Genomic DNA, 27,366 nt, shown 5'->3' on the forward strand with positions numbered 1-27,366 from the left:
ATTACATCAAGCTAACTGAGTTATTCTGGTCATCCTATTTATCCTTACTACTAGTATAACTTCAGTTTATTCATAAACCTTTAGAATTTCTTGAGTTATGCTATGATTGTAATTAAATGAATTGATGAGTGGCTCAGGGTTCATAAATGTCCTCAAATGAAAAATGTCTTTTAGAAACATTAACGTGAGTAGTTCCAGGTTTGGGTTCTTTTTAGTAGCTGACGAAGTACAAAGTATTTCCTTATCCATGTAAGTTATGAGCATCTCATTCTGATTCTCCCCAAAGGCAGAGAAAAACATACACTGAAACTATCCTTCTCTTCTGTATTCTGATTGACTATTTTACAATCCTTAGATAGGATCAAGCCTGTAGCATTGCTTGAATTTCATTAGGTTCTGATTATGATGTCTCTGATTATATTGGCTGTTAAATTTTTATTGATGTTCTTAGCTTTCATTATCAGCAATCTGTTTGTCACAACTGTTTTATTCTCATGGCTGTCATTTTTCTTATTTTTCATTTGTTTCCGCTCTACTGGAAACAAAGGGCCAAAGCCTGATCCAGTAGGGCTCATGAACATTTGCTTTTGTCTATAAACTTTAAAGGATGAAGATTTTTTTAACTGTAAGTGAAAAAGTATGTAATAATGAACTGTTTTTTTTTTAAACTTCTTCATATTTAAGCCTCTCATAACTAGCCTTCACATATTTAGTTACGTTTTTGTGTCACTCATTTTGCTCAACAGCTTTTGGTGTATGAAAGTTGCCCTTCCTACAACAATAAGGGTATATAAAGGACATGCTATGTCCTTTATATATGTCCTTTATGCACTTCCACGGTTCTGTGGTGCTGATGTTTTTGTGTCTTTTTTTTTTTTCCAAAGAACTATCTCTAAAGGCAAGACAAAGTCCCTAATCTACTTGCTTCATTTAAGAATTCAAGGCATCCCAAATGTTCTATAAGTATTTCAAATGAAAGTGACAATAAAGCTTCACAAACATTGAGCAAGTTTTTAAAGAGCAAGGACACTGGTGGCAAGGATGATGAGAGAACCAGACTGATTTGGGAAATTGCAGTCAGCTCCTTTGCATTATCTCCCTGATCAGTAGAGGTTGGCTCTAAGAATTTTTCATTAGAAAATTCAGTAGCTATGCTTAGCTTAGTTATTCTGCTAATTTTAATCTTTCTGTTTCTGATGTCACAAAAGCACAATATTTAAACATGTTGAAGTATGAGTTCTTCCAGTAAATTATATAATCCTAAAATCTCTACTACATACAATGACACAATTTTTCTAATACTACCCCTTGAAATACAGTCTGCACTAAAATTTAGACACTTAATCATATTCCAAGTCTAAAGCCAAATGATCTTTTCCACATGTATATTTATCCCTGTACTAATCAATGTCTCGTGGTCAGGCAGGATTAACGTTTTTGGAGAATTCTACTAAATATCAACATGAAAACTGTCTTGCAAGAAAAGAGCCAATAAGTCTAATTTCAAACTAACAAACGTTGACAGCAACCCTTTGAATATTCTCTCACCTTGAAAGATTATGTCAAATTGTGAACTAATTAAGCAGTAACTAACCAGTTCCTAATTGGGTCTTTGCTCTCAGAAATTCTTAGGTCATTCATAACAGGTCTCTTCTGGATTCTCTAGTGTGTAGCATTGTAGCTGAGCCTTTCCTTCACTGGGATCATAAAATTATGTCTTTTGCTCAGCTGTTCATTTTCATGGAGTTTGGAGGAAGTCAGTATCTTTCAGCATAGTGCTTGTCTGACAGATTGTGCCAAACATCACCAATAGGTTTGAAAGTTAGTTGTAAGGTTAGCAGATGGATATGCAGGCAGCACAATCATGCTAGCTTTTTTTTTTTTCTCAGGAAACTGAGCTAACAGAAAGCCATAAGAGTCTGTGGAGGAAGATTCAAGGTCATCCTAACCTGTTGTGACCCATCAGTTGAAATCATGTTAAGCTACCCAGTATGAAAAGTTAAAAGCTTCTCTGTCAGTTTGATTTGTTATTAGAATGTGGAATGGCTGGAGGAAAACACATTTCTGTTGATGAGCGTAGCATTTCATTCTCTGTGCATTAGGGAATTCATGTTTACAGAAATTGCCAGAAAAGTTAATGCTTTAGCATGTCATATATGTTTTGTGACATCGGAGAGAAAAGATTCATAGAGGGTAAGATACATATTTTGAAAAATAAAATACTATAGCAAAAAAAAAAAAGTTCAAATATGTTCTTCAGTCATCAGCAAAATAACTCCACTGGCACTGAGTGTTTTCATGATTATTTATCTTAGGCTAAATACAATCCTTGATATTTTGGGTCCATACCACACAATCTGATTTTTTTGTTTGGGGCTTTATGATCCTTTTGTTTCTTCATTGTGCAATGGTCGGCTAACATACTGCATATCATCAAAAAGCAGGGGAGTCATCGTCATACAGACAGGTTGTGGATAGGTTTGTTAATAGCTCAGGAAGCTTGCTGCCTGGTGTCTGAAGTCAGATCTTGTGTAAGAAAGTCCTTTGACAATGTGGGCAGCAAGATATCTACTTGCTATCTACTTTTATTTGTTTCTGTTCAAGACCATTGTAAAGAAAATTACTGAAGTTGTTAATCTGTGATATAAAGAGTACTTTGTATATAAAATCAATGAAGTACTACGAACTTAGGAAAAATTATGATCTCACTCAGCCTCTGCTAAATCTAAGTTTGAATAACAATCTTTTAGCACTAGGGTGGAAATCCTTTTCCCATTGCAGTCCTGTTGTAGAATTTGGATCTGTAAAGCATACTTACCAATCAAGAATCTCATTACATTTACAGAAGATTTTAAGTCAACCAAAGCTATCTAAGGTCTGACACAAATGAGGAAAAAAAAAAAAGCTATGTTCAGATAGTTTCAACTGCAAAGGTACATTTGGGAACTGGCATTCTTATGTTATAGAGCCCTTGGTTTTGGAGGAGAAGCTGAGGTTTTTTGAAGATTTTTTTTTTCTGTTGCATAATGAGGAAACGTCACATCCTGCATCTAATAAATTGCTATTGGTAGCAGTAGGAAATGTGCAAGCAGAAACAGCACAGAGTAAGCAGGTGGAATTAAATTACAGATTAACTGACTGGTCAGTTTCTTTCACTTCTAATACTAAGGGTTTTTGTTATTATTATTTTATTTTATTTTATTGCAGATTACTGTTTTAAATCTGGATGGCCAACATCTCTTCAAAATTTCAAACCTGGAAAAATTGGAGCACTTGAGATGGGCATCATTTAGCAACAACAATCTCACACAAATAGAAGGACTGGGCTCTTGTCTCAACCTTGAGGAACTCACTTTAGATGAAAACTGTATTTCAACACTGGATGGTACTATATTTACCATGGTAGTGGTAATTCAGGCTGTTAAGCCAGGTCTCAGTAGAAATGTTTCTTTACAGCAAAATATAGAGGCTATGATTTATTTGCTGGCAACTGTGTGAGTTTTTCAAATATTGAAAAATCTGATCTTCAGTTTCTGAGTGTATCTTTTACAGAACTGAAGTAAGGGTGGGAGGTAGAGCAGTTACGTTGCAGCAAAATAATTATTTAATTAAACATAAATATGCCATTAGATCTAAAGATTAATAATCTGGTTATAGTTGGACCTACTAGCATAACCTTTGTCACTTATAATGTGTTTTACCATCTGTATCAGACCTTTTTCTATTACAGCTCACTTTACACTAAGTGCATTTTGTTTATTTTTTGAGGAATTTCAAAGCTCACCAAACTTACAAGACTTAGTGTAAATAATAACCATCTTACCAGCCTCGAAATACATGTGTTTGAAAATCTGTGTCATCTTCATTATGTTTCCGTTGAGAACAACAGGATCACATCTTTAGTTGGTTTAAAGAAAACCTGCTCCCTAATAGAACTATACATAAGCAATAACTGTGTTTCTACCAATCAAGAGATGTATCATTTAAAGGTAAATATAGATTTACTGTTTCAGAGATTATTTATTCATTTATTTATTTTAGCACATTATAAGTACAGTCTTCCACCACTTGGAACTGGCAAAGTTTTACTTCGAAACATAGCTGAATCTGAAGTGATTAAAAAAAAAAACAAAACAAAAAAAAACCACAAACAATACTCTAACCTCTTTTGATTGATTATACTTACTCCTGAGAAGGAGGTACTAAACCTTCTGGCTGGACTGGGCTCAAAATTTTCTACAGTTAAACATCACTTACACTGCATAGGCTTTAAGGCTTAAAAAACATGGAATAATTCTACAACTCATGTCAGATAACAACAAACCACACCTGCAGCAGTTCCAGTTCTTTTCAACTAACATACGCATGACAAACTTTGTTGGCTGGATTCAGACGCTTACTAATGGGAGACGGAGGCCCTGGTTCTTATTTATGTTCAGACACTCTTAAAACTTTGTGAAATCACAAAGGCTTTTTTAGGGAATAGTTTTCACTTACATTAAGGGCTTTATTTGTGGCTTAAGTGATGCCAAGTGCTTTTCATCTAAATGAAAATATCTGGGTTCTGTTAATTGGTTTCTTGGTGTTTCATGCAGATGAGAGCTGAAGAAATAGCTAAAAATGGGGGGGGGAGAGGAGAGGAGGTTGAGAATAAATAGCTGAAAAAATAGCCTGAAAGCATGTATATATGGATATTATAAAGTGATACTAATAAATGTGTGTTTTTTCTTTTCTCAGGGTTTGACTAATCTGATAATTTTGGACATAAGTGGAAATGCAATAGTCTGGAAACAAGATAACTACCGACTATTTGTATTGTTCCATCTTCCCTCTCTAAAAGCTTTAGATGGTATCAGAGTAGTAAGTTATTCTGTATGTCAATTATTACTACAATTTTCAGGTCTTGATTCATAGAAGAGCAATTTTAACAAATAATCAGATTTATTAATATCATGTGTGTAATCCTTTAATGTGCTTAATAATACACCATTTTCTTTCTGTCTCTTAAAATCATTTTGGGGTAGAAATTGCTTTTCCCCCTCCCCCCTCTTTTTCTTTTTTTGTAAAAGTTCCAACCACAATAGTGTCCTGACACATTGCTAGAGTTCTGGGGACTTTAAGTGTAACTGTGGAGCATCAGCATTTCTAACACTTATGAAATCAGTATGTATTATTTACAAATCTTCTTTATGGATGAACTGAGAGAACACAGACTGTCTCCATTAATCTGTTGCACAAGGGAAAATGTTAGCCAGGTCATGAAGACTAAATAACACTTTTTAAGTTACTTTGATTTTAAACATTTTTAAATCATTGATTATCCTAAAATCATTAAAATTATTAAAAAGTGTCTTGCCTATATTACTATAATAGTTCTAGATCTGTCTTAATGTAGCAGAAATCAATTGAAATGCATTTAACAGGAGCCAACAGAAGGAGAAAGTGCGAGAGATTTGTTTGGAGGCAAACTCACCTCTGATATGATTGCAGACAGACTGGGTCATTCAAACTTCACAGAAATGCAAGAATTAAATTGGGCAACCTCTAATATTAGGTACATTTTTTGTTGTTGTTTTGTTTGCAGAAATGCATTATCTGTTAAAAGTGTCATCTAATACTGTGGTTAGAATGTGAAAATCTGAAGTTAGGACTTACATTTAGCAAATGCGCCTGATAATTCTGTACTGTTTGGAGGCTGAATTATCTCGACTTACCCATAAAATGAGAGTTTTTTTCATCACAAACAGTTACTGTCTAGAGTTTTACTGAAGAAATATTCTTTCCCTAGACGTTTCTACTTCTCATTTAGGGAGTGGTACTGCTTGTATGCAGTTTGACAGAAAATGTCTAGGAGAGGTAGCATACTGACTCTAGACAAAGAATATCAAGAAGAGAAATGTTGTTTGATCAGAACCCATCTGCTCTGATTCCTTTCAGAACAACTTCAGTCAAAGTGAAAACAGACACTTATACATGTTCAGTGCTGCTTCTCCAGTCTTTGGATTTTTTAAAAAGCTGCTTGTCCGTTGTAGATATAAAAGCATTTAGAGCAAGAATGGGCTGTGATTGGTTGCATTAATTGCATTCTTAACTGAGCACTAGTATATATTCATAGTATATATTCATAGTAGGATGGTCACTGTTTTACAGCAAAGTATTTTACAGAGCCCTAGTCACACTAAGTTGCAGCTATCATCCCTGATAATAATCTTTAGGAAAGTATTTCAATGGGTTGTGTCCACATATTTATTGTCTTAGAGATATACTTAGATTTTCGTCTTTCCCAGTATCTTAAATCTGTCAGTGAAAGTCCTGCACTTCACATAACATGAAGTCATTTATCATGGCACAGGCCACAGTCTTCATCTGTTGATGTTAAACAGCCTAGAAGACTTTCAACAACAGTGGAACCATGATGTCAGGAATATCAGAGTCAATATTCTGGAGGAATTGAGAAGGATCTTGCTCATAATGAGATTGCATGTCCTTTAAATTTGACTGTTGGTTTCAGCAGACTGTTTTAAGATGTGAGGACAGATGCAAATATTTAAACACTAATGTCAGAATTATTTTCAAGGACATTAATTCCATCAAAGTTTCTGTAAAAGGTTGTAGAGCAATTCTATCACATCGACTGTGTGCCTTTTAGGGTATTAAGATTGCCAACCTTGATTGCTCTTGAAGAGATTTATCAAAAGCTCAATTATGAATGCCCTAAAATCACTTGAGGAATGTCTCTCTGACCAGTAGAGTATCCTGTTTCTACTATTAACTAGGAACAAACAATATGAAAGCAGTCTTTGACTCAGCTGAGGTGCGCAGTTAGAAGCAGTGAAAACAGCCTATGAGGTGTGGAGCTGGTATTCCAGCAATGAGCTGTACAAGCAAACAGAGCAGATTGTTGCAAGTCCTTGCCTTTGATGTCAGAATCAAGCCAATTTTTTATTAGTGGAAAAAGAACTGTGAATTTGTTGTGAGGCTTTCATTAGGGTGCATCTTTCATAGGAGCTTGTTGCGTTTCTTAACAAAAAGACAATATGTTAAGGATCTCATGCAACGTATGTTGTTTATAGCTTATTTTTCTGTTATGTGTATTCTAAATTTCTGATTATATCCTTTCCTTGATTCAGAGCCATAGAGCTGGTGCCAGCAGATCAGTTTAGAAACGTCTACAGTGTAAATTTACAGAACAATAATCTCACATCTTTCAGTGGTTTAATCTTCCTTCCTAATGTCAAGGTGAGTTCATGACAGTCTTTTCTCTTTTTAGTAATAATATTAATAATAAATAAACTAATTTCCTTTGATTGAAAATGTATCTTTAATCACTAATATGCTGTTTGTGTTTTTGTAACAACAGTAGTCAATCAGCCCGAAGTTGATTGCAACTACTACTGCAATTTTACAATATAGTTGCAGTAAACTAATTCAAAAAATCAATGAACTGCACTAGATTTTTTTAAATGCTGCAGGTTGACCAATCATGTTTCTAAAATACAATGAAATTTCTGGATCAGAAAAATGTAATTGGCAGTTCTGCTAATGAGTTAGCAGAGAAGCATTCATTTGATCTACTGTGTTTCCTTTGTAAGGTATTATGTCTGAACTACAATCAGATTGAATCGATACTGCCTGGACAGAAGTTTCCAAATCAGGTAACAAATAGGCAGCACCTGCACCGAAGGGTGGCCTCTAGCGGGTATGGACAGCAAGAACTTGCCAAAGAAAGAAGGTACCACCAGCTTTTAAAATATATTTGTATCTCTCTTTCACTCCATTGAGGAGGAAAGAGGTCTCTTCAGAGTCAGATCTGCTGTTTTTGTTTGTTTTTCTGTTTTTTGTTTTATTCATTTTGCACGTGTGGCATGTTTGATATAATCTTGTTGGTTTTGCTTTCCCAAATTTCCACAACTTGTTAGGCTAGTTCTTCATCAAAATAACAATACCAGGCTTTTGCTCCCCATTCTTTGAATCTTGCTACATAGACACTTATGAATATGTTGAAGTTTATTCACCTTCCTTACAAAAAATTTAATTTTAAGTAAGAGAACCATCTACCTTTCTCTGGCTGCTCGTTTGATCAGGGGCAGTGTGGACATGTATGTCTGATCAGATTGATCATTGATGTTCTGTGTTTGTGTTCTTTAGATAAAATTATACAACATTAAACTACAAAATTTTATCAGTATAAGAAATATTTTGAGGTAGCATTTCAGTCACTTGAGCCTGATCTGTGAAAATAAAGCTGTCTTGTGCTGTCTAGTATTCTGATAGCAGTCACAACCACTTATTAGAATCAATGAGTTCAGCCAGTTCAGGATACAGTACTTTTGTGACCCAAAAGAAGGCTTTTGTGTATTCAGCCAACATTCTTTTGCAGCGTTGTCTAGTCATTTATTCGGCCATTAAATCTCCTTTCCTTTACTCATTTTGTAAATGAGGTTCTTTTATCCATCTTCTGAAGGAGATGGTTATACTTACTTCTTTTTCCATCAACTGTAGGTCAGCTTGTGTCCTAAAGAGCATTTTCAAATTACTTTTCAGTTTGCATTTCTCATCTGTATACTCTTTCAGGATTAAAATTTCTGAAATCTGTCAGGATCCATTTACTTTCTTCTGCACGGATAAGGCAAGACCCATAATCAAAGTCAGTTTTATCGTATCAGACAAGTCTTGTAAGGCACTATGCAGAGTTCCATCTATCCTTTGGTCAAGTTTTATGAAAGTAACAGAACATCAGAGAATCTTGGAAAACCTAGCAGTTGTGTGCATGCTTCTCAAGAGCTCACCCAGCTCTTATCTTTATTCTTTGCATGTGCACAACATCTGTGGTGTAGGAAAACATGAATTGGTTTCAGATTTTCTGTGGGAAATGGACATGGGCAGAAGCATATGTAGATATAGGTTATTTGGGCTTCCCTCATAGTGTGCTCATTTTGCACGTCTGCTTCCTTGTGAGAGATGAATGTTCTTTACGTAGACTGGGGACTCAAAAAGGGCTTGCAATAATTGTTCAATAACTGTAGGAATGCCCTTCTTGTCAACAGAAGGGTTTCTGATTTATTTTTTTTTTGGTTGGTTGGTTTTGTTTACTTGCTTATACCAATACCTTCTAGCTTTCTCCCCTTTTCCTTTTTAAATATTGATAACTTTAGCTTTTGTACAGGCTGCTGAACAGGCTGCTTGGTTCATAAGTTAGTGCAAGTCAACTTAAATAGTTTGTAATGTTTCTCAGCCAGCTTTCTCAAATGTGACTTACTCAGAGTCACTGACTTAACCATGTTAGATTCTAGCTCAATAGCTGCTACTTAAAATCCTTGAAGTCAATATTGAAATTGAAATTATTTCATTATTACTGTATTATATCAATGACATTGCCCCTTTTTTTTCCCCATAGCTGTAGCACAGAAGTACTTAGTGACACCTATGCTTTGTTTCAGGTTTATTTATTGATAGTTCTGCTATCTTCAGCTAACAATGATCCAATACCATGGTCAGGTTTGCTTTTGTAATTGATACACTTATAAGCTTTGTTGTTGTGTGTAATGCTACAAGCCATTGATATCCCATTAAGTTTTTTTTTTTTTTTTTGCTCTTTTCATCACTTTTTAACATATTCTTACTTCTCACTGTCAATTATTTTCCTATTTATTATAGCTGCTTTTAATTTCCCACTAGGTGGATACTGGCTTCTTAATGACAGTTGCATTCTTTCTCAGTTGTGGGACATTCTAGGAACAAAAATGTTTTTAAGCTTTCCCCAGTTGACGTTTGACAGTTTCCTCATTGACATTTTCTCCACAAGTTGAATTAGCTCTTTTTTTTTTTTTTTTTTTTGTGGTTTTGTGAGACAAACTTGTGTAAAAGATGAAACATATGTATTACATATTAACATATGTTAAACACAAATTAATTTTACACACAAACATGCAGTTGGGATATCAGTTTGTAGTATATGAATATAATCAAGTCATGATCATTAGCTGCTCAGTGATCACCAATATTTAGTGTTTTTATGAAAATTGATGTTGCTAAACACATTGTGTAATTAGCTGGGTTGCGACGAAGTAACAAAGCTAAAATTGAAACCTTTTTTACCCTTCTCTTTCTCAGTTTAACAACTCATGCTACCTAATTACAGGTCAGAGGTAACTGAAATGGAGCTTTTACAAGCAAATTGGTGGAACCGTGCATGTTATTTTGCCCTACTGTCATCCAGCTGTTGTGCGAATACACCCAATAGTTGTCATAAATATTTTCCTAAATTAAGCAGCAGTTTACAGCTATTTTCTTTTCATGTCCTCAGGTTTCATGCAAAAGTGATTTTTGTATTTATTTGATTTCCATAGTCTGGATCCAGAAAACTTGACCTAGTGTATGCAGTAATTCTAACTCCAAGTAGTAGATTTTTCATTTCTCATCAGTGTTTTTTTTTTCTGTATATGGGTGTAATTCTTACAAAACCTGTTTTAGTGATTAGTGAAAGTGGAGTCATCCATTTATATTTTTTGTAATTGTTTTTTCTTTTGGGAAATGCTGGAAGTTTTTTTGTTCAAGGGATATTGTGGTGTTAACACTCTTGTTTACTTTATTGGTTTAGGGATGCAAGATTTGGAGAAAACCTGCCTCCAATAATGCAGAGTTTGGAAGTTCTTCATCTGGGTCATAATGGAATTACTGACATGGCCCAGCTACAGCTTAGCAGGCTAAAAAACTTGAAGCTTCTGTATTTGCAGGGTAGGTGATAATATCTTTTTCTGTACATTCATTCAAGCATATGACAGTACTTCCCTTATGCCCAGTCTTCACTCTGTGTCTTGGATTTGTGGGAGATGGTCTTCTCTGGTCATGACCCTAGTAACAATTATGCTGTAGCTTTAATTCTCGCCCTGGTTCCAAGATCCTTTAGTTATTGAACAGTGAAATTCTTCCATAGTGCACCAGTGTGTCACGCTTGTCTTTTACATGTTTGTCATATTATAGCCAGCAAGAAGTTCCACCGTAAGAAATTTCCTCCTTGCTATAAGTAATAGTGAAGATAATGATTCACATCTCAAGATGCCCGGATTTGAATGAGGAAGTTGATTTGCTTTAAATAGATGTGGCCCATAGATAGAAGAAATCAAATACACTGTCTTCTAGCGTCACTGAAGTGGTCCAAAACAAAAAATGAGTAGTGCAGAAAGTTTGAGCTGCTTTTGCTTATGGTGATTTTTTGCTAGAAAGGACTCCAAATCCATTAGAGACAACTCCATGCATTTACTCTTGGTATGTTAGGAAATTACATCAGCCGCATTAAAGGACTTGAAGGTCTCCAGTTTCTGCAGGAGTTGGTGCTGGACCATAACCGCATTAAAACAATTTCACAGGACTCCTTTGCTGGACAGAGTAGTCTTTTGGTTCTTCATCTAAAGCAAAACCAAATACGAGAACTGAAGAGTTTACAACCCTTAGTAAAATTACAGGAACTCTTTCTGGACTTCAACAGAATTAAGGTACAGTTTATTTTTGTTAATGCTGTAGATTCAGTGGACTAAATGTCCACTTTTTGAGACAAATTCCCATTGTCCTCTGTGGATTTGCCTCAGTAAAATTACCTGTGTTTTCCCTAAAATATATACACCAGCTGCAAGATTTCTGAGAATTCTTGATGTGTGTTGCTGGTTTTTTATTGTTTATTTTAAGTTTTGTTTTTTTTTGTTTTTTTTTTTTTTTAACTTTTGGACAGGAGTTATCTGAACTAGAAAAACTTCAAGTTATTCCAAGTCTCAAGGTGCTCTCAGTACGTGGAAATCCAGTGAGTATGTTAGTTTGCATTGTTACATAAACCAGGTATGTATTTCACTTCATACAGAGTATTTACTCTTTTATAATAATTGAGACTATTAAGAATTTCCCCATAAGCAGCACATTCTGCTATTACTGTTTTAAGGTTGAAAGCTTCATAGCATGCATGATGACATTGCCTCACTGTTGCGTGTCTCAGTGCCCTACTGTAATCAGAAGGCGCTTATTCTTCAGCATACTGTTCTTCATAGTGCTGCAAGATAAATTTAAAATGCATGTGTTTGCATGAGTGTATTGCAGTGATGGGCTGTCCTTTCAATATTCCAATACAGGCCAGATCTGTGAAGAAAGATCAAAGAACGTTAAAGGATCTCTGAAATACTTGATTTTATTTTTAAAATGGCTCAATAGCAATCTTTTTTGTTGTTTTGCACAGCACTCCTTGAAAAAGTCCTGAAGGGAAGTTTGAGGTTTCTTTCTTTCCAGACATGCTACTATTTTTCAGTGTAGAATTTGTTGGTTTACCTTCTTTCTCTCTGATGGCAAACTACTAGAACATGGTAAAGAAGACTGTAGCCCTTCTGATTTTATGAATGCAGAATATGGTACAGAAGACATGTACTTTCACACAGTGGAAAAGGCTTTATTTCTGAAGTGCAACTCAGTGGGGGCAACTATATAAAGTTTGTATTATCTCAGCTTTATGTATTGATGTATCTTAGCACTGCTGAGCTTTAAAGTAGCATTAAATGTAAATAAAAACAATATATATATTTAGTTTGAGAACTAAACAATATATATAGTTAGTTTGAGAACAAATATGGCTTTCTAAATTTCAGTTAAAAATATAGCTCATAGGGCTTGTTTTCGTAAATGGACCCTTGAAGGTTGGCCTGAAAGCCCAAGTTCTAAATGCTTCTTATGTTTTTTGTTGTTTTGTTTTTTTTTTTTTTTTTAACTAATTCTGCAGCTTATGGTATAAAACAACAGCTAGAAGCACATGGAAGAGAGAAGATAGGCATGTTGGATAGGCATGGTGTAGTCATGGACTCTATTTTCAGTGATTGACTCAAAAGAATATTTTCACACTTAGGACATTTTTCAAACTAACTTTCAAAGTCTTATACAGAGTAGTAAATTAATTGGTTTCTGAAATGGATGATGAAATGGCAGGAGCGTGTCGAGCAAACTGAATGTCACCCACTAATGGCCAGAATAGCGATTCCTTTTGGGAAATTGCTGTTCTGGAGTTTACTTCTTTAAAATTGTAGGTCTAGACTTCCCCCTTAAGGGGATGAAGATGGTAGTCTCAACTCTTCCCATACAACATGGCATTGAGGAGAAGTATGTCTCAAGTGTATTAGTAAGTGTCAGTTATCTGCCACTGTGGTCCACACTTGAGGTGTTATATAATCTTTCCTTTTCAATAACATTTTATATTAAAATAGAAAAATATTGCTCGTGCTTTCTGCCTCCAGCACAGCCTGCATCTCAACACTTGGCCTTCTGTAAGGCCAAGTTTCCTAGTCACTTCTCTACAGGGAGCACAGCGCATTTGAATTCTCATATGTGCTGAGAGCCATGAGAAGCTGCTGGGGTCCAGGCTAACACGATGACAAAGGTATAAATATTCCCACAGAGTGCCACTTTGTCAGTACATGGGCGCTTAAAGTTGAAAACCATTTCTCAAGATGAACAGTCATTTATGCCCAGCTTGGATTACGTTTCTAGGAGAGAAGGGGTATAAGGTTTAGTTTAGACATTTAGTAGTGTGGCTGAGATACTATCATTTTTTTGGACAAGGAGCCAGTTTTTGGTTTAATTTATATTTTCTTTATACAGGTTTCTCTCAAGAAGAACTATCGTTCGCTGCTTGTGATTCGACTGCCAGTGCTACAAGTGCTCGATGGAACAGCAGTAAATGCAGAAGAGAGGTTGAAAGCTGACTATCAGTGCCTAGAACAAGTATAGCAAATATTACTTAAACTCCAAAGACAATATTAATGTCACCTATAATGGGTGCCTAATGTGGTTATCGTAACATTAAAATAGAATTCTTTCTACATTTCTTCAGAGAACCTCTCTCAGGTTTTGTAAAGTCAAGAAAAAGAAAAGACATATCTGCTCCCTTTCTTCATCAGCAAATTTATTGAGCGTACAAACATGTAACAGGTTCTTTTCTGTCATCTGGACAGGAAGATGTCTACAATTTGGGTGTTGTGCTACCTTCATTGAGTGGCCTGTGATAGGACTGCAATGCAAACGAAACATTTAAAAGCTGTACAAGACCTGTTAGAGTCTTAGGCTCATCTCTTTATAGATATACAGGACACCATTGATTTTATGGTCCAGAAATGTGAATTTTACCCCTGGTAGTAAATTGTATTTATCCTGAGGTTCTATGCTTCAGCAAATTCATTCATTTTTCCAGCCAGGTTCACCCTCAGTTCATACATGCAGTTAGACAACTTTTGGATGGTCTAGACCACAGGTGGAATGAGGCCATGGGGAGAAATTCATTTTGTAGCTTCAGGCTTGATGAACCTTATACAAAGGTTAAGCAGAAGCAGTGCCAATGTCATTCAAATATGTCTATGGTAAACAAGAACATACGTATTTATAAGTATTCATGATTTCATAGGGTTTTGATACATTTTTGTAACTTTCAGTGAAAGCCAATTCTCTTAACTCATAATGTTATTACGTAATGCAGTATCAGCAATGCTGTATGAAGGTTTTAAACTACAGTTTCAAGGTGCAGTAGTCACTTGTAACTTCTATCTATTTTTCCTTGGTAAATAAGATTCTTACCACAGTTTATTACAGTTTTTCTTCTTGATGATAGTTGAGAATAGTTATGAATGTAAGCATATTTTGATAATGCAATATCATATCTAGTCTTTAAAGAGTCCATCTTGTACCATCTGCATCCATTGGAAATACTTTGGCACAGATAGTATTCTTCACTTATTCCTTTGCCTATAAGCCTGTTGTTTTGTGTTAGCTCTCCCTGTCCTCCTCATGGAAGTGCACGTACTCCATCTTTGTGTTTCAGTCCTGCATATCACCGTGCTTACTGACAGTGAGGTCATCTCCTAATGTCTTGAAATGCAATTGTATACCTTAAGCTGAGTAGTGTTACCATTAATCAGCATGCCTTTTTCATTGCCGTATTTGTGGTGTTGAGAAGGGGCTCCCTGGACCAGCTACCTTGTTATTCTCCTGCAGACCCTGCCCTGAAATTCTCACTGACCATGGAACCAGAATAAAGCCTGAAACAGTTCTGCATCTGCTTTGACCATTGTCTGTCACACAGACCAAATTTATTGCTCATTATTTTCTTGTGCTCATCCATCTGTCAGTCTGTCTGCGTTCATTGGTTGTGCCTTATCTCATTTTACAACGTAAACTCACTGGAACAGAGATTTTTTGTAGGATTCACTATTAGGTTTTCTAAATACAATAATAACTATAACAACAGCAAAGAGTCAGAGAGAAGGCTAGCTCAGCACGTGTCTCCTACAAACAGAAGGTTCATTGTCTCTGTGGTTCTCTTTATCACTAGGACTCCACTCACTGAAAGAGTTTGTTGTCACCACAGCAGACCTGTGTTTTCTATATCACAGCATGAAACTTCTCTAGAGATTTGTTTGATGAACAGAATTCTTTCCTTGCAGCTCAAAAGACTGCAGTATTCACTTTAGCCATCCTTTTCCACACAAGGATCAGTTGAAATTAATGGTGAGATCCAGAGTCTGCTCCCACTCTGCACAAGGCAGTTCTCTTTTAATTTCTCTTTCATATTTATGGAGCACAGAAACAGCTTTTACACATTTGAAACACAAGTACTAAGGATGATAAGAAGCTTCAGTAAGATTGGCTTTATTCTCATCATCCTGGCCAGCTTTTCCTCAAACCTCTTTGCATGGTTCTTTATAGAAGAAAAGCTCTGCCAGTAGACATCTACATCACAAAGTTATTCTACTCTAATTATCTCCTTCAGATTTCTTTTATTGCCACAGTACCCTCAGCATACCCAGCTAAAGTGTTGCTGAGTTGAAAATACTACTTGCAGCACTGCATGTAACCCTTTTGCTGTTATCTTATGCTTCCCCATCTATGGGTTATTCCCATATTGGTCCTTAATTTATAAGTGCTTGTCATAAATTCCTTGGTGTAAGTATGTCACTGTATAAATAAAGTCTTTTAGCATTATAGCTTCCTAGGTAGTGGAATAAATGCTATTACTGAGCACTGATATTAGTGGTATCTTTATTGTTTTGCCAGATCTGTCTTAACGTGGATAGTAGGTCACAGATGAAACCATATAGGTTAAAATCCATGTACATGGTTCTGTTTCAGAACTTGATCTGTCAAGAGTGCGTTACCACAGTTACATTAATCTCTGTTTGGAGACTCAGGACCTTAGTATCTTAGTGTCCTAGTGAAATACATTTTCCCACTTGAAGCCACAATGCTTGTATACAAGAGTTCAAAGCACTTTTAGATTGAGTAATTTCACGTGTAAATGCTTTATTTCAAAACTGACCTGTGCTTTCATTCATTGGACATCACTTAAATAAAAACATGGCAGAACAAGTAAAGTAATAGAAGCATGTTAAGGCTATATCTTTAGAGAAATCTCTGTTTTATATTCAGGTTCAGTGAAGATGTTATACCTCATTAGCTACAACAGAACTGAGCCATTTTCTCATTAGATCATTCAAGTGGAACAACACAAAAGATTTTTCAAGTTTGTCAGTTGCATTTTAGTTGTGCTTTTTAAAGTGCTTGTTAGAAAGCAAGAATTGAAACCGTATGGTGTTGTTTAAGCTTAAAAAGTGCTTTTGATCTTAAGCTTCAAAAGAGATTTTCCCAGCAGAGAGTAGGCTAGCACTTTATTCAGTACTATTTTAGGTGGACACCAGAACACTCTGTACATAATATTATTTTCTCTTTTCATGCTATTGATTAAATCTCCCTTTAAAGTTTTCACTGCTGAATTGCAGATGATTTACAGGAGGCAATCAATTACTATTGTCATTGTACTGTGTACAGTCTTATCAAAATTAACAAATTGGCACAGACTGGCATAGAGCTTTAAATCAGTTGCTACAAAAAGTGGTAGCCTCAAAGTGAGACTTAGGAACTACTAAATATTTCTAGATATTATGAAGAACCTTCCAAAAATTAATTATTATCAGCCCCCTGTCAGCCATCTGCTATAGTTGGTTTAAATTTGAAAACGTATTATTTTCCATCTTTCTCAATAAAAACAGCTTCCGTGCATTACAGGTTTGTTCTTAAGGGCTTACAATTTTCTGTCAAGCATTTTGGTTTCATAGCTACTGATTCTTTTTGAGGTATACAACTTGCATAGCTTCTGTGTTTGTCTGAAAGCTTATCTAGAAAGTGCAATAGTGAAATCATAAGCTCACAACAGTAATTTGAAGAACTGGTCCTATAGTTCTTTAAGTTGATCATTACTGTTTATACTTCCGTAAAGCAAACAAATAAAAAAAGACATTTCTATCATAAAGACCAAGATACTTAATCTCTTTTTTTTTTTTTCTTTTCCCCCTTATGGAGGATTTCCAAGCTGCAAATTCCCCAAAGAACTCTGGATTTCCTGCACTACCAGCAAATTTTACAAGACAAACTCCTCTCAGAATAGCAAATGTGAATCTGAATGAAAACATTAACCGTTTCTTTGATTTTACATTTGGCCGTGAACTTAAAGAACCTCTACTGAATAAGTCAAATAAAAGTAAGCATAAGCAAACATCATTACTAGTTTCCCTTTTCCATGGTACTTAATGTTGTTATACTCTGTCATACTGTATATTCTGTGGCCTGTATAGAGCAGTTTTAACAAGTACATTTTTGTCTTTCCTATGACTCTTGCAGGTCTAAGTTTCTTAAGTTCCTGCAATCCATAAGTTTCAAACAGCCTTCCCAAAGTTGGAAAATGCTTGTGTTTTCTGAAAGAATATACATCTTTGTCAGGTGTTCTTCATATTGGGATGGATCTTCAAATTCATTCTGAATCACCATTAGATGAATTATCCCTTCAGTGATTTCAAAAGCTTTGTTGTTGTTTTTAATTTGTTAACCAATTTAATTCTGTAAACTAGAACTTAAACTATGCTAGAAATTGAAAGGAAATGGTGTAACCTAATTGATCTGGCTAGGAAAATTAAGAAAAGAGGAATGAGTGCAATTCTTGATGACTGGTAGACGGGTTTAGGTTGTACAGGAAGAAAATCCATGTGCATTTTGTGTTACAGGTAAGTCTAGGATCCCAGGAATTAGAACATATAATCTTCAAAGCATCCATGTACAAAGAACTCTTAGGCAAGCCAAAGGAGCATCAACTAATCTAAACCGTTTGGTGCATCACAGTGCTACTTCTAAGACCAGCCAACTAAATCAGAGCAACCAGCAGGTGAGGCTCCTACCAGCCCTAAGCACAGCTTCTTTTTCTTTGCTTTGTTAAGGGGAGGTGTATAGGTGTCAGAACCAAAGCACCTCTCTTCCTCCTTCCTTTGCCTGATGGGGAATTCCACATCCACCAAAATTTTTTTCTCTTTCTTCTTATAAAACTTGCAATGCATCTAGGAAAGCATCATAGAAAACAATTTAAAATTTTACCATTAGAACAATGACTATTAAATGGAGTCAGACATCTAACAAAGATAAGCTCATATCTCCTAAGTCCATGGTTAGTCCTGTTCTGTCACTAGCTCAAGACTTTGGGGGGCTTGTTTGTTTTGTGTTTTTGTTTTTTGGTTGGTTGGTTGGTTGGTTACCCCCCCCCCCCTTTTTTTGTATTTGTTGCCTGAATTCTAGTTTTGTTTGGTTATTATGTTTAGTAATAGAAGTAGTTTCCAAAGGATTATATATTTTTGTAGACCCATATCGCCAAAGCTCTGGAGGTGAAACACTTTAAATAAACCTTATTTAACCAGGTAGTGTTGTACTGTCTCAGATATTACAGGTGAGAAAACAGTGGTGTCAGAGGAAGTGACGTTACTCACTAAGACTGATCTATACAGTATAAAATTCCCCTTAATCTAAATTTAAGCTGGCCTCTTCACAGGGATGTATTCTACCTTTAATGCATACTGCTTAGCATCCTTCTACAGGCACTTCTTTTTCATTTATAAAGTGGGTTTTTCTTCAGTTAAAGCAGCAAGTACGACTGTTTCCCTGTGTTGTAGATTGATCCTCACAAGCAACCCTCACATGGAGGCCATGTAGTTTAAAACAAGGTCGATGAAATGTTATAGCAAGCATCCTCTATTAGAAATTGTGTTTTCATTTTTTCTCATGCCACATGTTCTTTGATCTCGTCCCATTTCTCTCAGCATGTTGTAACATAGCAGAACTATGCATGGAGTCTAGGTGATTCAAATTTAATCTTATTTTTTTATAAATTCAACATGCTAAAATTAGAAAAACACTGCAAAGGCAGCCAGGTAGATATAGCAAATGTTTGCCTCTGATAAAGCAACACTAGTCATGTCATTCCTGATTAAGAAGAAATTATGTTTTAGGACTGACTAGGCCTTTTTTCTCCTTTTCCCTCATGGCATCGCTTCAGGCAGAGTTAAAGCTATTCATGTATTTTAACATCATTCTTCTTACATGGCTGTCATTAAGATTTCTTTGAAATATTATCTTCCTTGAATTTCTTCACTTTGTAATGAATAGCTAAAGGATATTTGTAGGACGTTTTCCATTTAAGTTACTGATGTTTGCTTTTTAATTTCTATTTTAATTGAACTTTTAAAAATACTGATAAATTCTGCATACATTCCTAAATTAAAAATGAAACAGGAATGCACAATATTTTTTCTTTATTTCTACTGTACAGGTTCTGTCTTTAGTCAGTATTTTTCGAACTTCTGGGAAGATTCACTGATGCATCAAAGCAGAAAAAACTAACAATGTTTTTTGCCTGATATGAATATCTTCCAGACTTCAGTGTGTTCCACTTTCAATATTGTAGTTATATATTTCAATACAAGGCAAATTCCACCAAAAAGAGATTATCTGATCCAGATAATTTGGACTCCAATGAAAACACCTGTTTGTTTGTTTGTTTTAAGAGTGTTGGCTTTTTACTCTTTCCTAGCCCCCAAACAGTAGGGGGTCACTCTATCAGCTGCTTGTAAATGAGAGTGATAATAAGATAATGTGTTATTATCTAAAGGGTTCTTTCAGGTCACATTGTAGGTCGTGTGCCCCCTAGCATTAGGTCAGTGGTTTTGATGTTATCACAACTGGAACAAGGTTAAAAGCTTTCACCATATCCACAAGAGAAATCCACAAGTTGGATTGGAATTAACAGATACAGCAGGATGTTTATGAACCTACTGGCATATTTTTTTGCTTGTCATTTTTAAGTCACCTGTTTGCATGGACAAAGTGATAATTGCCTTTTAGCAGATTTAAAATTTTCACGATATTTAGGGTTTGCAGCACTAATAGAGCAATAGCTTGCTATGGTCACAAATCTGATTTCAGTATTTGATATTTTTGTGAATAATTTCTTCATAACACACACACAAAAGATTTTAAAATACTTACAAAGAAAGGTACTGAAGTATGTGGTAGAATCTTGCTTCTATATTAGTAGTAGATCTCAGAGTTCCTTTAGCAAAGTCCTATGTTCATCCATTAAGAGTGAATAATAAAGCTGTAGTCATGGGAGCACATGACAGGACTGAGTATCATGTTAATGTGCTAAATATGTATAATTAATTCTCTAAGTTAATATATATATTAAAAAAAAAAAAAAAAAAACTGAAATTCTCTTTTTTCTTTTTATATTTTTTTTTCTTTCTTTTTCCAGGAAGCCAGCCAGTAGCCTCTCCCAGCTAAATCAACCATAAGATTCAGTAGTAACTGTGAAAATGAGAGAAATTACAGGAAAAATTCTTCCTTGGGATTACTACACAGCCTTGAGTGGTGTTACAGAAGTGGCATTTTGTACTTTCATTTTAATGCTGTGATTGTGAATGCATAATGAATTATATGAAATGTCAATTAAGCAATGAAATTATTTAATTCAATGAAGCAACCATTTACACACATGTAGAATATCTGGATCCCTTTGTCTTGTTCTAACTCACACCAGTATAAGTCAGGAGTCAACCTTCTGAATTTAGTTGACAGGAAGTCTGAATTCAATATGATTTCTTCATTTTTGTACCGGAAAAATACATAGAGTCAGATCTCTCCATCTTTACTATGTAGTGGTGTTTTCTTCCAATATCTTCATAATCTTAATTACTGTTCGATTTTTACTAAATTGGGAAAATATCATGGGTTACATTACGTGCACTTTCTTGAAAAGGTGAGGAACTAAAAGCAACAAAATCAGTGCATACCAGATCAAGGTTTTGCACTGGTACATTTACTGCGCAAAATTTTCTTTTGCTGTTCAGAAACACAGTTTTAGACAATTCCAAAAATTGGTTATAACACATGCCTTTACTATACCTATAGCACCTATCTCATGTATCTATTTATATCTGGGTGTGTGCATGCACTGATGTAAGGAAAAGCAATGTAATTACATCTGAGTGTAAATTACGGACTTTAATATTGGATCTTTTAGAAAAAATGCATTTCACTTCTCAGATTATTTTTTAAAAATATAAGATAGCACTGGTATACATGACAAAATTATAGACGTTATATATCTGCTCATTTCTAATAAAATTCTAACTATTTTAAAAGTAATTGTTGGTAATTTACCATATTACTATGAAAGTAGAGGACTTAGATATTTAGAGTACTATCTTTATTATCGGAGCTTACTTGCAGTCTTGATAAATTTCCCATAGCATTTTCACCTTTCAGGTTAAATTAAATGGCTGCTGAAGGTAGGTATTTATTTATTTCTAAAATTTTCTATGCTAAATTTGGAAACAAACATCACATTTCTATTAGCCGTATGCTTTATTTTTTATTTTTTTTTTTATAATCTAGAATATTACAACTTTTTGTTTGTTTGTTTCTCCTAGGTGATTTGAAAGAGCTTTTTAGTGTTAATTTTACTTACAAGTATATGCCAGGTAGTAAGTGTGAAGGTTGTTAGCAGACACGGGCATTCGTGCAGTCAGCTCCCCTTCCTGGCTGGTAAATTTTCTTTGTCTCTTGTGCGGTTTGCTGGACAGCCACAAGGTGTCTTTGTTGTACTGTTGATTTTCTAGATCAGGGCCGCTGTGCCTGCACTACCCAGGATAACAGATTCTCTCTTCAGACGGGTTAAGGCAGCTTTGCACCAGAAAGAGCCACAGCAATTGGTCCCATTCTTGCATTTTACAAGGCAAGAAAAAGCCAGTTGTAGTGTTGCAGAGCTCAACAGGAGTTTGTGGTGGCGGCACAGCCATTAGGAAGGTTTTTGTTTTCTGAGTAATTTGGAGCTGACTTCTTGGGAAATGGGTCTGAGTGCGTCTAGTTTATTTTTTGTACAGTTTGAATCACATTGCATCTAAAAGTCACCGCTAGCTAGCAGTCAGGTTTGTTCATTGCAGGAGAGCTAGAGGGACCTGAAGAAGGGAACTGTAGTGTTTACAGGGGAAACATTTCATACCTAAAAGAGTTCATACCTTAAGTTGAGCCTGAGGGAGAGAGAAGCACATGTGCTGCTACTGGATGTAGACCAACAGCACAGAACAGAAGATGGCCCCTAATGAGTGAACCAGTTGTAGAAGTCCCATGTTGAGGAAAATGAAGACTAGGACTGCTTATGCAGCATGTGGTGGTGCTCATGGCCTTGTGTTACTGATCTCTGTTCAAGCTCAGTCCCAGCCCTGCATAGGTCACAGCTGAATTTTAAGGCAAGTCTTAACAATTGGCCTTAAATGAGGAATAAGGGAGGAGGAGAGGGATGAAAAAGAGCTCATATTGTTCTCTGCAGGGACTGCTCGGTGCAGCTTTTTGCTTGTGTTCTCCATGTAAATTTGAACCCTATAGAAAAACCCCTTGTATAATCCTGAATAGAAGTATCCTTTGGCATGTTATCTCCATCCAAGACAGAGAGCATTCTATGACAGCCTGTAACAGGTGAATAGCTTTCCTTTCTGTAGGCTGTAGAAGCACAACGTGGTGAACATAAAATTAGAAATATGTGCGTACTCCCTCTAGCTTTATGTTTTAATTCTCTGAACTTATCCACATTAATGCATTCTTTTAAATTTCAGTATCTTTCAGCAATTTAAAATTCCACCTTGGCTGACTGCCAGGGCTTTTTTAAGTGCAGTATTTTACAGTGGAAGTCTAATTCTGGTTTGGGGGCTAACTGAACTCCATACTTCCAGTAAGTCCTAGTTTAGCAAAATATTCTTTTGTGAGAAATGATATTCTTAAAGACAGTTAAATGCCGAAGCACAATAAATATACAGGACACTTGTTTTACAGAGCTTTTAGAAAAGATCTCTCCATGTTGGGGAGACTGTTACAACAGTTAGAGAGGTGAGTTCCAGGAAATACTTATTGAAGCAGTGAAAAACTTCTTAATTTAGGGAGACAACAGATTAATGTCAAGTCAAAATATTTAATATTTAATTGTTTGCAAAGCATGCAAAGAGGAAGAGGAGGAGGAGTAAAAGGTCTCAAAGGGGATGCAGCAGGGAAGAGAGAAAAGCCTTGAGACAGCAGTCCTATATCTATGCTTCTGTACCTTCAAACCATATCATCACTGCTTTTCTGGTGTAAAATTCAGGGTTATTTTGAGGTTCTCTAAACGATGTTGGAGCACACAGGATGATGGACACTCCTCACCACCACTTACCTGCCTGTTTATGCTCACGACGAGCTCCACCACAGCCTTGGCAGTGGTGAGGCACTAGTGGGGTATCACCATGCCCAATCTTGCCAGCAGAGACCCAGATTTAGGTGGTCAAACAGCCCACAGACAGTTCAGCAGGAAGGCTATAATTAGGTTGCTGACAAGAAAAGGGATAAACCTTCAGAGTAAAATCCCAGACAAGGATTTAAAGGCTCTCAGTAGTGACACACTCAGTTCTTTGGCTGGATGCACCCAGGATTGTCTGCATTTACTTATCAATCTCTTCTGTGGGAAGGATCACAGAAGAAAGCAAGCCTTCTCGGAGCGTCTTTGTTGAATCTCATTCAGCAGGCTTATTTCCAGTGACAGGAATGACATTGCCTCTGCAACCACCGTTAGTGAATTTGGCCCAGTGAACTGCAGTGGTGCTGCAGCACAGTAGTTTTGATCTCGTACATGCATTGAAATCAATGGGATGTTTTTCCTGATAACTAAGGGCCACTCCTGCATCCTTTTTTCTTCTGATTCCTGAGTCTAAAGGTGTAAATACCATTTGCGTTGGCTTGTTGCAAACATTCCTTGTAAAATAGAAAATGAAAGCTTAGAGCCTGAAGAGCACAGGCAGATCTGCTACAGAGGCCTCACGTCTGCAGCAGTCCCCTGGGCAGAGCTGTGAATGCAGGAGTCTTTGTCTATTGCCTTCTTATTTAATTTTGTATAAAGTTGATCGTCAAAAAAAAAAGCAGACAAAACTTTGAATCTCCCCATCTGTGTATGTGTGCAGACATTCAAGAGGCACTGGTACCACACCATTTCAATAGCTTTTGACTGTAAAGTGTCACACTTTTCATCTGCCATTTAATTCTTCTAAATGGATGTTGCTCTTCTTCCCATTATGGACCTCCATCGCTTCTATGAAACATTATTTGCATAAAAGGAGCTGAATAATTGATAGAGGATGTGAGCAAGAGCTAGCACACATCTTGGTAGGGGTTTGCTGGTAATCCCAGCGAGTCTAACACATAGCTCATAGCTTGTTTAATGGGATGGAAGCTGACAGGGTTTTCTTGTACCTCTGCTACAGAACTCATAGCTTCTGGATGACCTCCTTGTACTTAGCTACTTTTCTTGTTGATCTCGCTGCTCTTTTCCTCCATTAACGGGAGAATTCTTAAAGGGAATGATACAGTATGCTACAATTTTTGTTCACGTACACCATAAAATACTACTGCATCTGAGGTCTGGTGGGTTTAGTCTCTTGCTTTTATAAAATAAAAAGGAACACAAATCCTAAATGGATTGTACTATTAAAGGCAAAGTCTGCAAACAGCTTTCATTTATAAGTTTGTTTGATCTTGAGTTTAAGCATAAGTTTGATCTTGGGGTTAGTTTTTCCCCCCCATATTAATTTTTTTTTGTTGGAAAAACTCTTATTAAAACTGTAAAACTTACAGTTCTGTAAGCAAAAACTTACAGATTTTTTTGCTACTGTTCTGTAACATACATTATATACTGAAAGGCTTCTGCATTTTAGATGTCTCCACTTCGTGAGATGCCTGTCAGAATGAATATATATATTTCTGAAAAGAGAAAAAGCCAGAGAAGCAATATATCCTATAAATAAAGCATGTTTGGCAGTTGTCTGACAATTTTTCTAAGATGGAACCAGAATTGAATAATTATTCTTCTAGAGATTTATACATTTCCAAAGTGTACAGTTCTTAATGATAAGCAGCTGTAATAGGAGGGTCTGGAAACAGCTGGACGATTAGTATTTTAGTGGTGAGGGAGCAGTCTCAGCTGCTCTGACAAGCAAGCTGCCATTTTCAGTGTAATCACTTTTGATTCTAAAGCACTTGCTTTGCTTTTAACTTTCTGCAAATCCCTCTTGATATTTCTCTTTTTAAAGTAAGATGCATTTCCATATGTCCATAAAAGTTTCCCTGACAATTCAGCATGCTGTTGGCAATGACTTGCCTTATTCCTGTTGGGTGATTTGTGAAATGAGGCTGCTTTGTTTATTAAGTGTACATGAGAATAATGTAAAACATACTTAACATCCTCAACCACTGCACAGATGTTTTTGTGCTGAAAGGAGACTCAAAGTTGCACTGATTTAATTAACCTTTCATTTTCTCCCATTTGGAAAGCGATTTCTTAAGAACTATTCCTGATAAACACGTTATTCCATAGTTTAAACATCCTTTGTAGAAATAAATAGTTTTCAGTATTCTCTGAAGAGGAGTATTTGAGAATAAAGAGAACTTAAAAAAATAGTATGAAAATAGCTGGTCAAGGTATTTCTGTTCATTCTGCCATTTTCTCTCTTCAGAACTGTGCCTGATGTTTTGGGGGGAAAAGGCTTTCTGTGACAAAACGCTGCTGTGTAACATATTTTGTTAACGTGTTGATATTTTATTCCTCAAAATATTTTACATATGCTTTTTCTATTCTCATAAAATTAAGTAGCAAACAAATATATATCAGTAGCATTTTAAAATTTCAGTTCTTATTCTTTCCCATCAATTTGGCTGAAAACAGGTATTTGCAAACACTGGTAGCCTAATTTCTTGTGGCCTTTCATTTTTTATGAAGTGTTTTCAAAAGACTTCAATCAACCTTAATGGTGCATTTTTAGTTAAGGAAACAGAATGGAGAGAAGTCAATTTAAGCTCCCCAATGAACAAGTGTGTACAGAAAAAAAAGGCATAAATGGGTTTAGAAAACAGAGCCAGTACAAGCAAAATGCAGTGAGCAGAGCGCTCAGGGAAGCCAAGATATAATGGAAAGAGTAAAATACTGCAGAGCTTTTTAAACTATATACAATTGGAACAATGGACTGGACCCAGACATCTATGTTAAACTGTTAGAAGATAGGTGAAAAGCAAGCTGCAATTCTGCAACCGGGGCTAGAGAATACGAGAATGGAAGGGCTTAAAGCTGAAGCAAATGAATGTAGGGTAGTTTAGCAGGATAGAAATCAAGTCAAAATTGGCATATTTCACTGTTCAATTTACCATGTGAAGAACCATCTCCTGGCTTTCTGTATTAAAGGACTATTAGTACCAGCCTCCTTAATGAAGCCCCCTTTATGCCACCTGTGAAATAATAATACCTTTTTTTGTGCACCTTTTTTTCTTTCTTTTTTTCTTAAAAACCAAAATACCTTAAAAGCATTGAGTAATTAAGTAAGGTGGCCTCTGTGAGTATACATTATATATCTGCAAAACATACACAAAAGAAATACACCTGGGAAACAATTACACAGTGATTGTTTAATTGCCTCCCATGACTTAAACATAGCATTAATAATACATATAATATATTTTTCCAAAGCATCACAACCTCGCTAGTAAAAGGGTAATGGCATAAATATTAAAAATCCAGACTAAAGTAATTCAGTCTTGCTAAACCCGACGGATGCATACTCTCAGTTGTCTTGGCCCAATCACCTCTTTGAAACAAACTACTTTACAGGGTACCAGCAATTATTATCACTTGTATCGTAGCCTATCAGTTATACTTTGCTTTTATGCATGCTTACAGTTGAGTGCAGTTGTTTTTAATGCCTGCCTTACACCATGATTCAATCCATTTGGGTAGCTTAATGCAAAGATTTCGTAATGTACACAGGGATGAGTAGCACTAAGGCAACGAACATAGTCCTCATTATTCTTTTAAGGGGAATGTCAACAAGAAGAGGAATTAGAGAGGAAATCGTTGTAACTCCAAAAGAACATCTGACTAACCACTACAGATGACATGTTTTTTTTCCC

General features: G+C 35.9%; 1 protein-coding gene across 5 annotated transcripts in view; it reads left to right on the top strand.

Annotated features, from left to right (window-relative positions):
• LRRC9 (leucine rich repeat containing 9) overlaps window positions 1-21,162 on the top strand; it is a 49,053-nt gene extending 27,891 nt beyond the window's left edge. For 2 of the 5 annotated variants that reach the window (XM_027458929.3, XM_072038159.1), the window contains exons 21-33: window positions 3,208-3,385; window positions 3,769-3,989; window positions 4,738-4,860; window positions 5,424-5,554; window positions 7,131-7,239; window positions 7,593-7,732; window positions 10,601-10,737; window positions 11,278-11,495; window positions 11,729-11,797; window positions 13,630-13,752; window positions 17,377-17,554; window positions 18,075-18,232; window positions 20,645-21,162. In XM_027458929.3, the coding sequence (XP_027314730.3) occupies window positions 3,208-3,385; window positions 3,769-3,989; window positions 4,738-4,860; window positions 5,424-5,554; window positions 7,131-7,239; window positions 7,593-7,732; window positions 10,601-10,737; window positions 11,278-11,495; window positions 11,729-11,797; window positions 13,630-13,752; window positions 17,377-17,554; window positions 18,075-18,232; window positions 20,645-20,659 (1,800 nt within the window). In that variant the 3' untranslated portion in view covers window positions 20,660-21,162. Of the gene's footprint in view, window positions 1-3,207; window positions 3,386-3,768; window positions 3,990-4,737; window positions 4,861-5,423; window positions 5,555-7,130; window positions 7,240-7,592; window positions 7,733-10,600; window positions 10,738-11,277; window positions 11,496-11,728; window positions 11,798-13,629; window positions 13,753-17,376; window positions 17,555-18,074; window positions 18,233-20,644 lie in introns of those variants that run through there. The other 3 variants (XM_072038160.1, XR_011809421.1, XR_003497675.3) reach the window with 3 other exon arrangements.
• The last annotated feature ends 6,204 nt before the right edge of the window (window positions 21,163-27,366 follow it).

Source organism: Anas platyrhynchos, chromosome 5 (genome assembly GCF_047663525.1).
Source record: "Anas platyrhynchos isolate ZD024472 breed Pekin duck chromosome 5, IASCAAS_PekinDuck_T2T, whole genome shotgun sequence".
NCBI classification, from domain to species: Eukaryota; Metazoa; Chordata; class Aves; order Anseriformes; family Anatidae; genus Anas; species Anas platyrhynchos.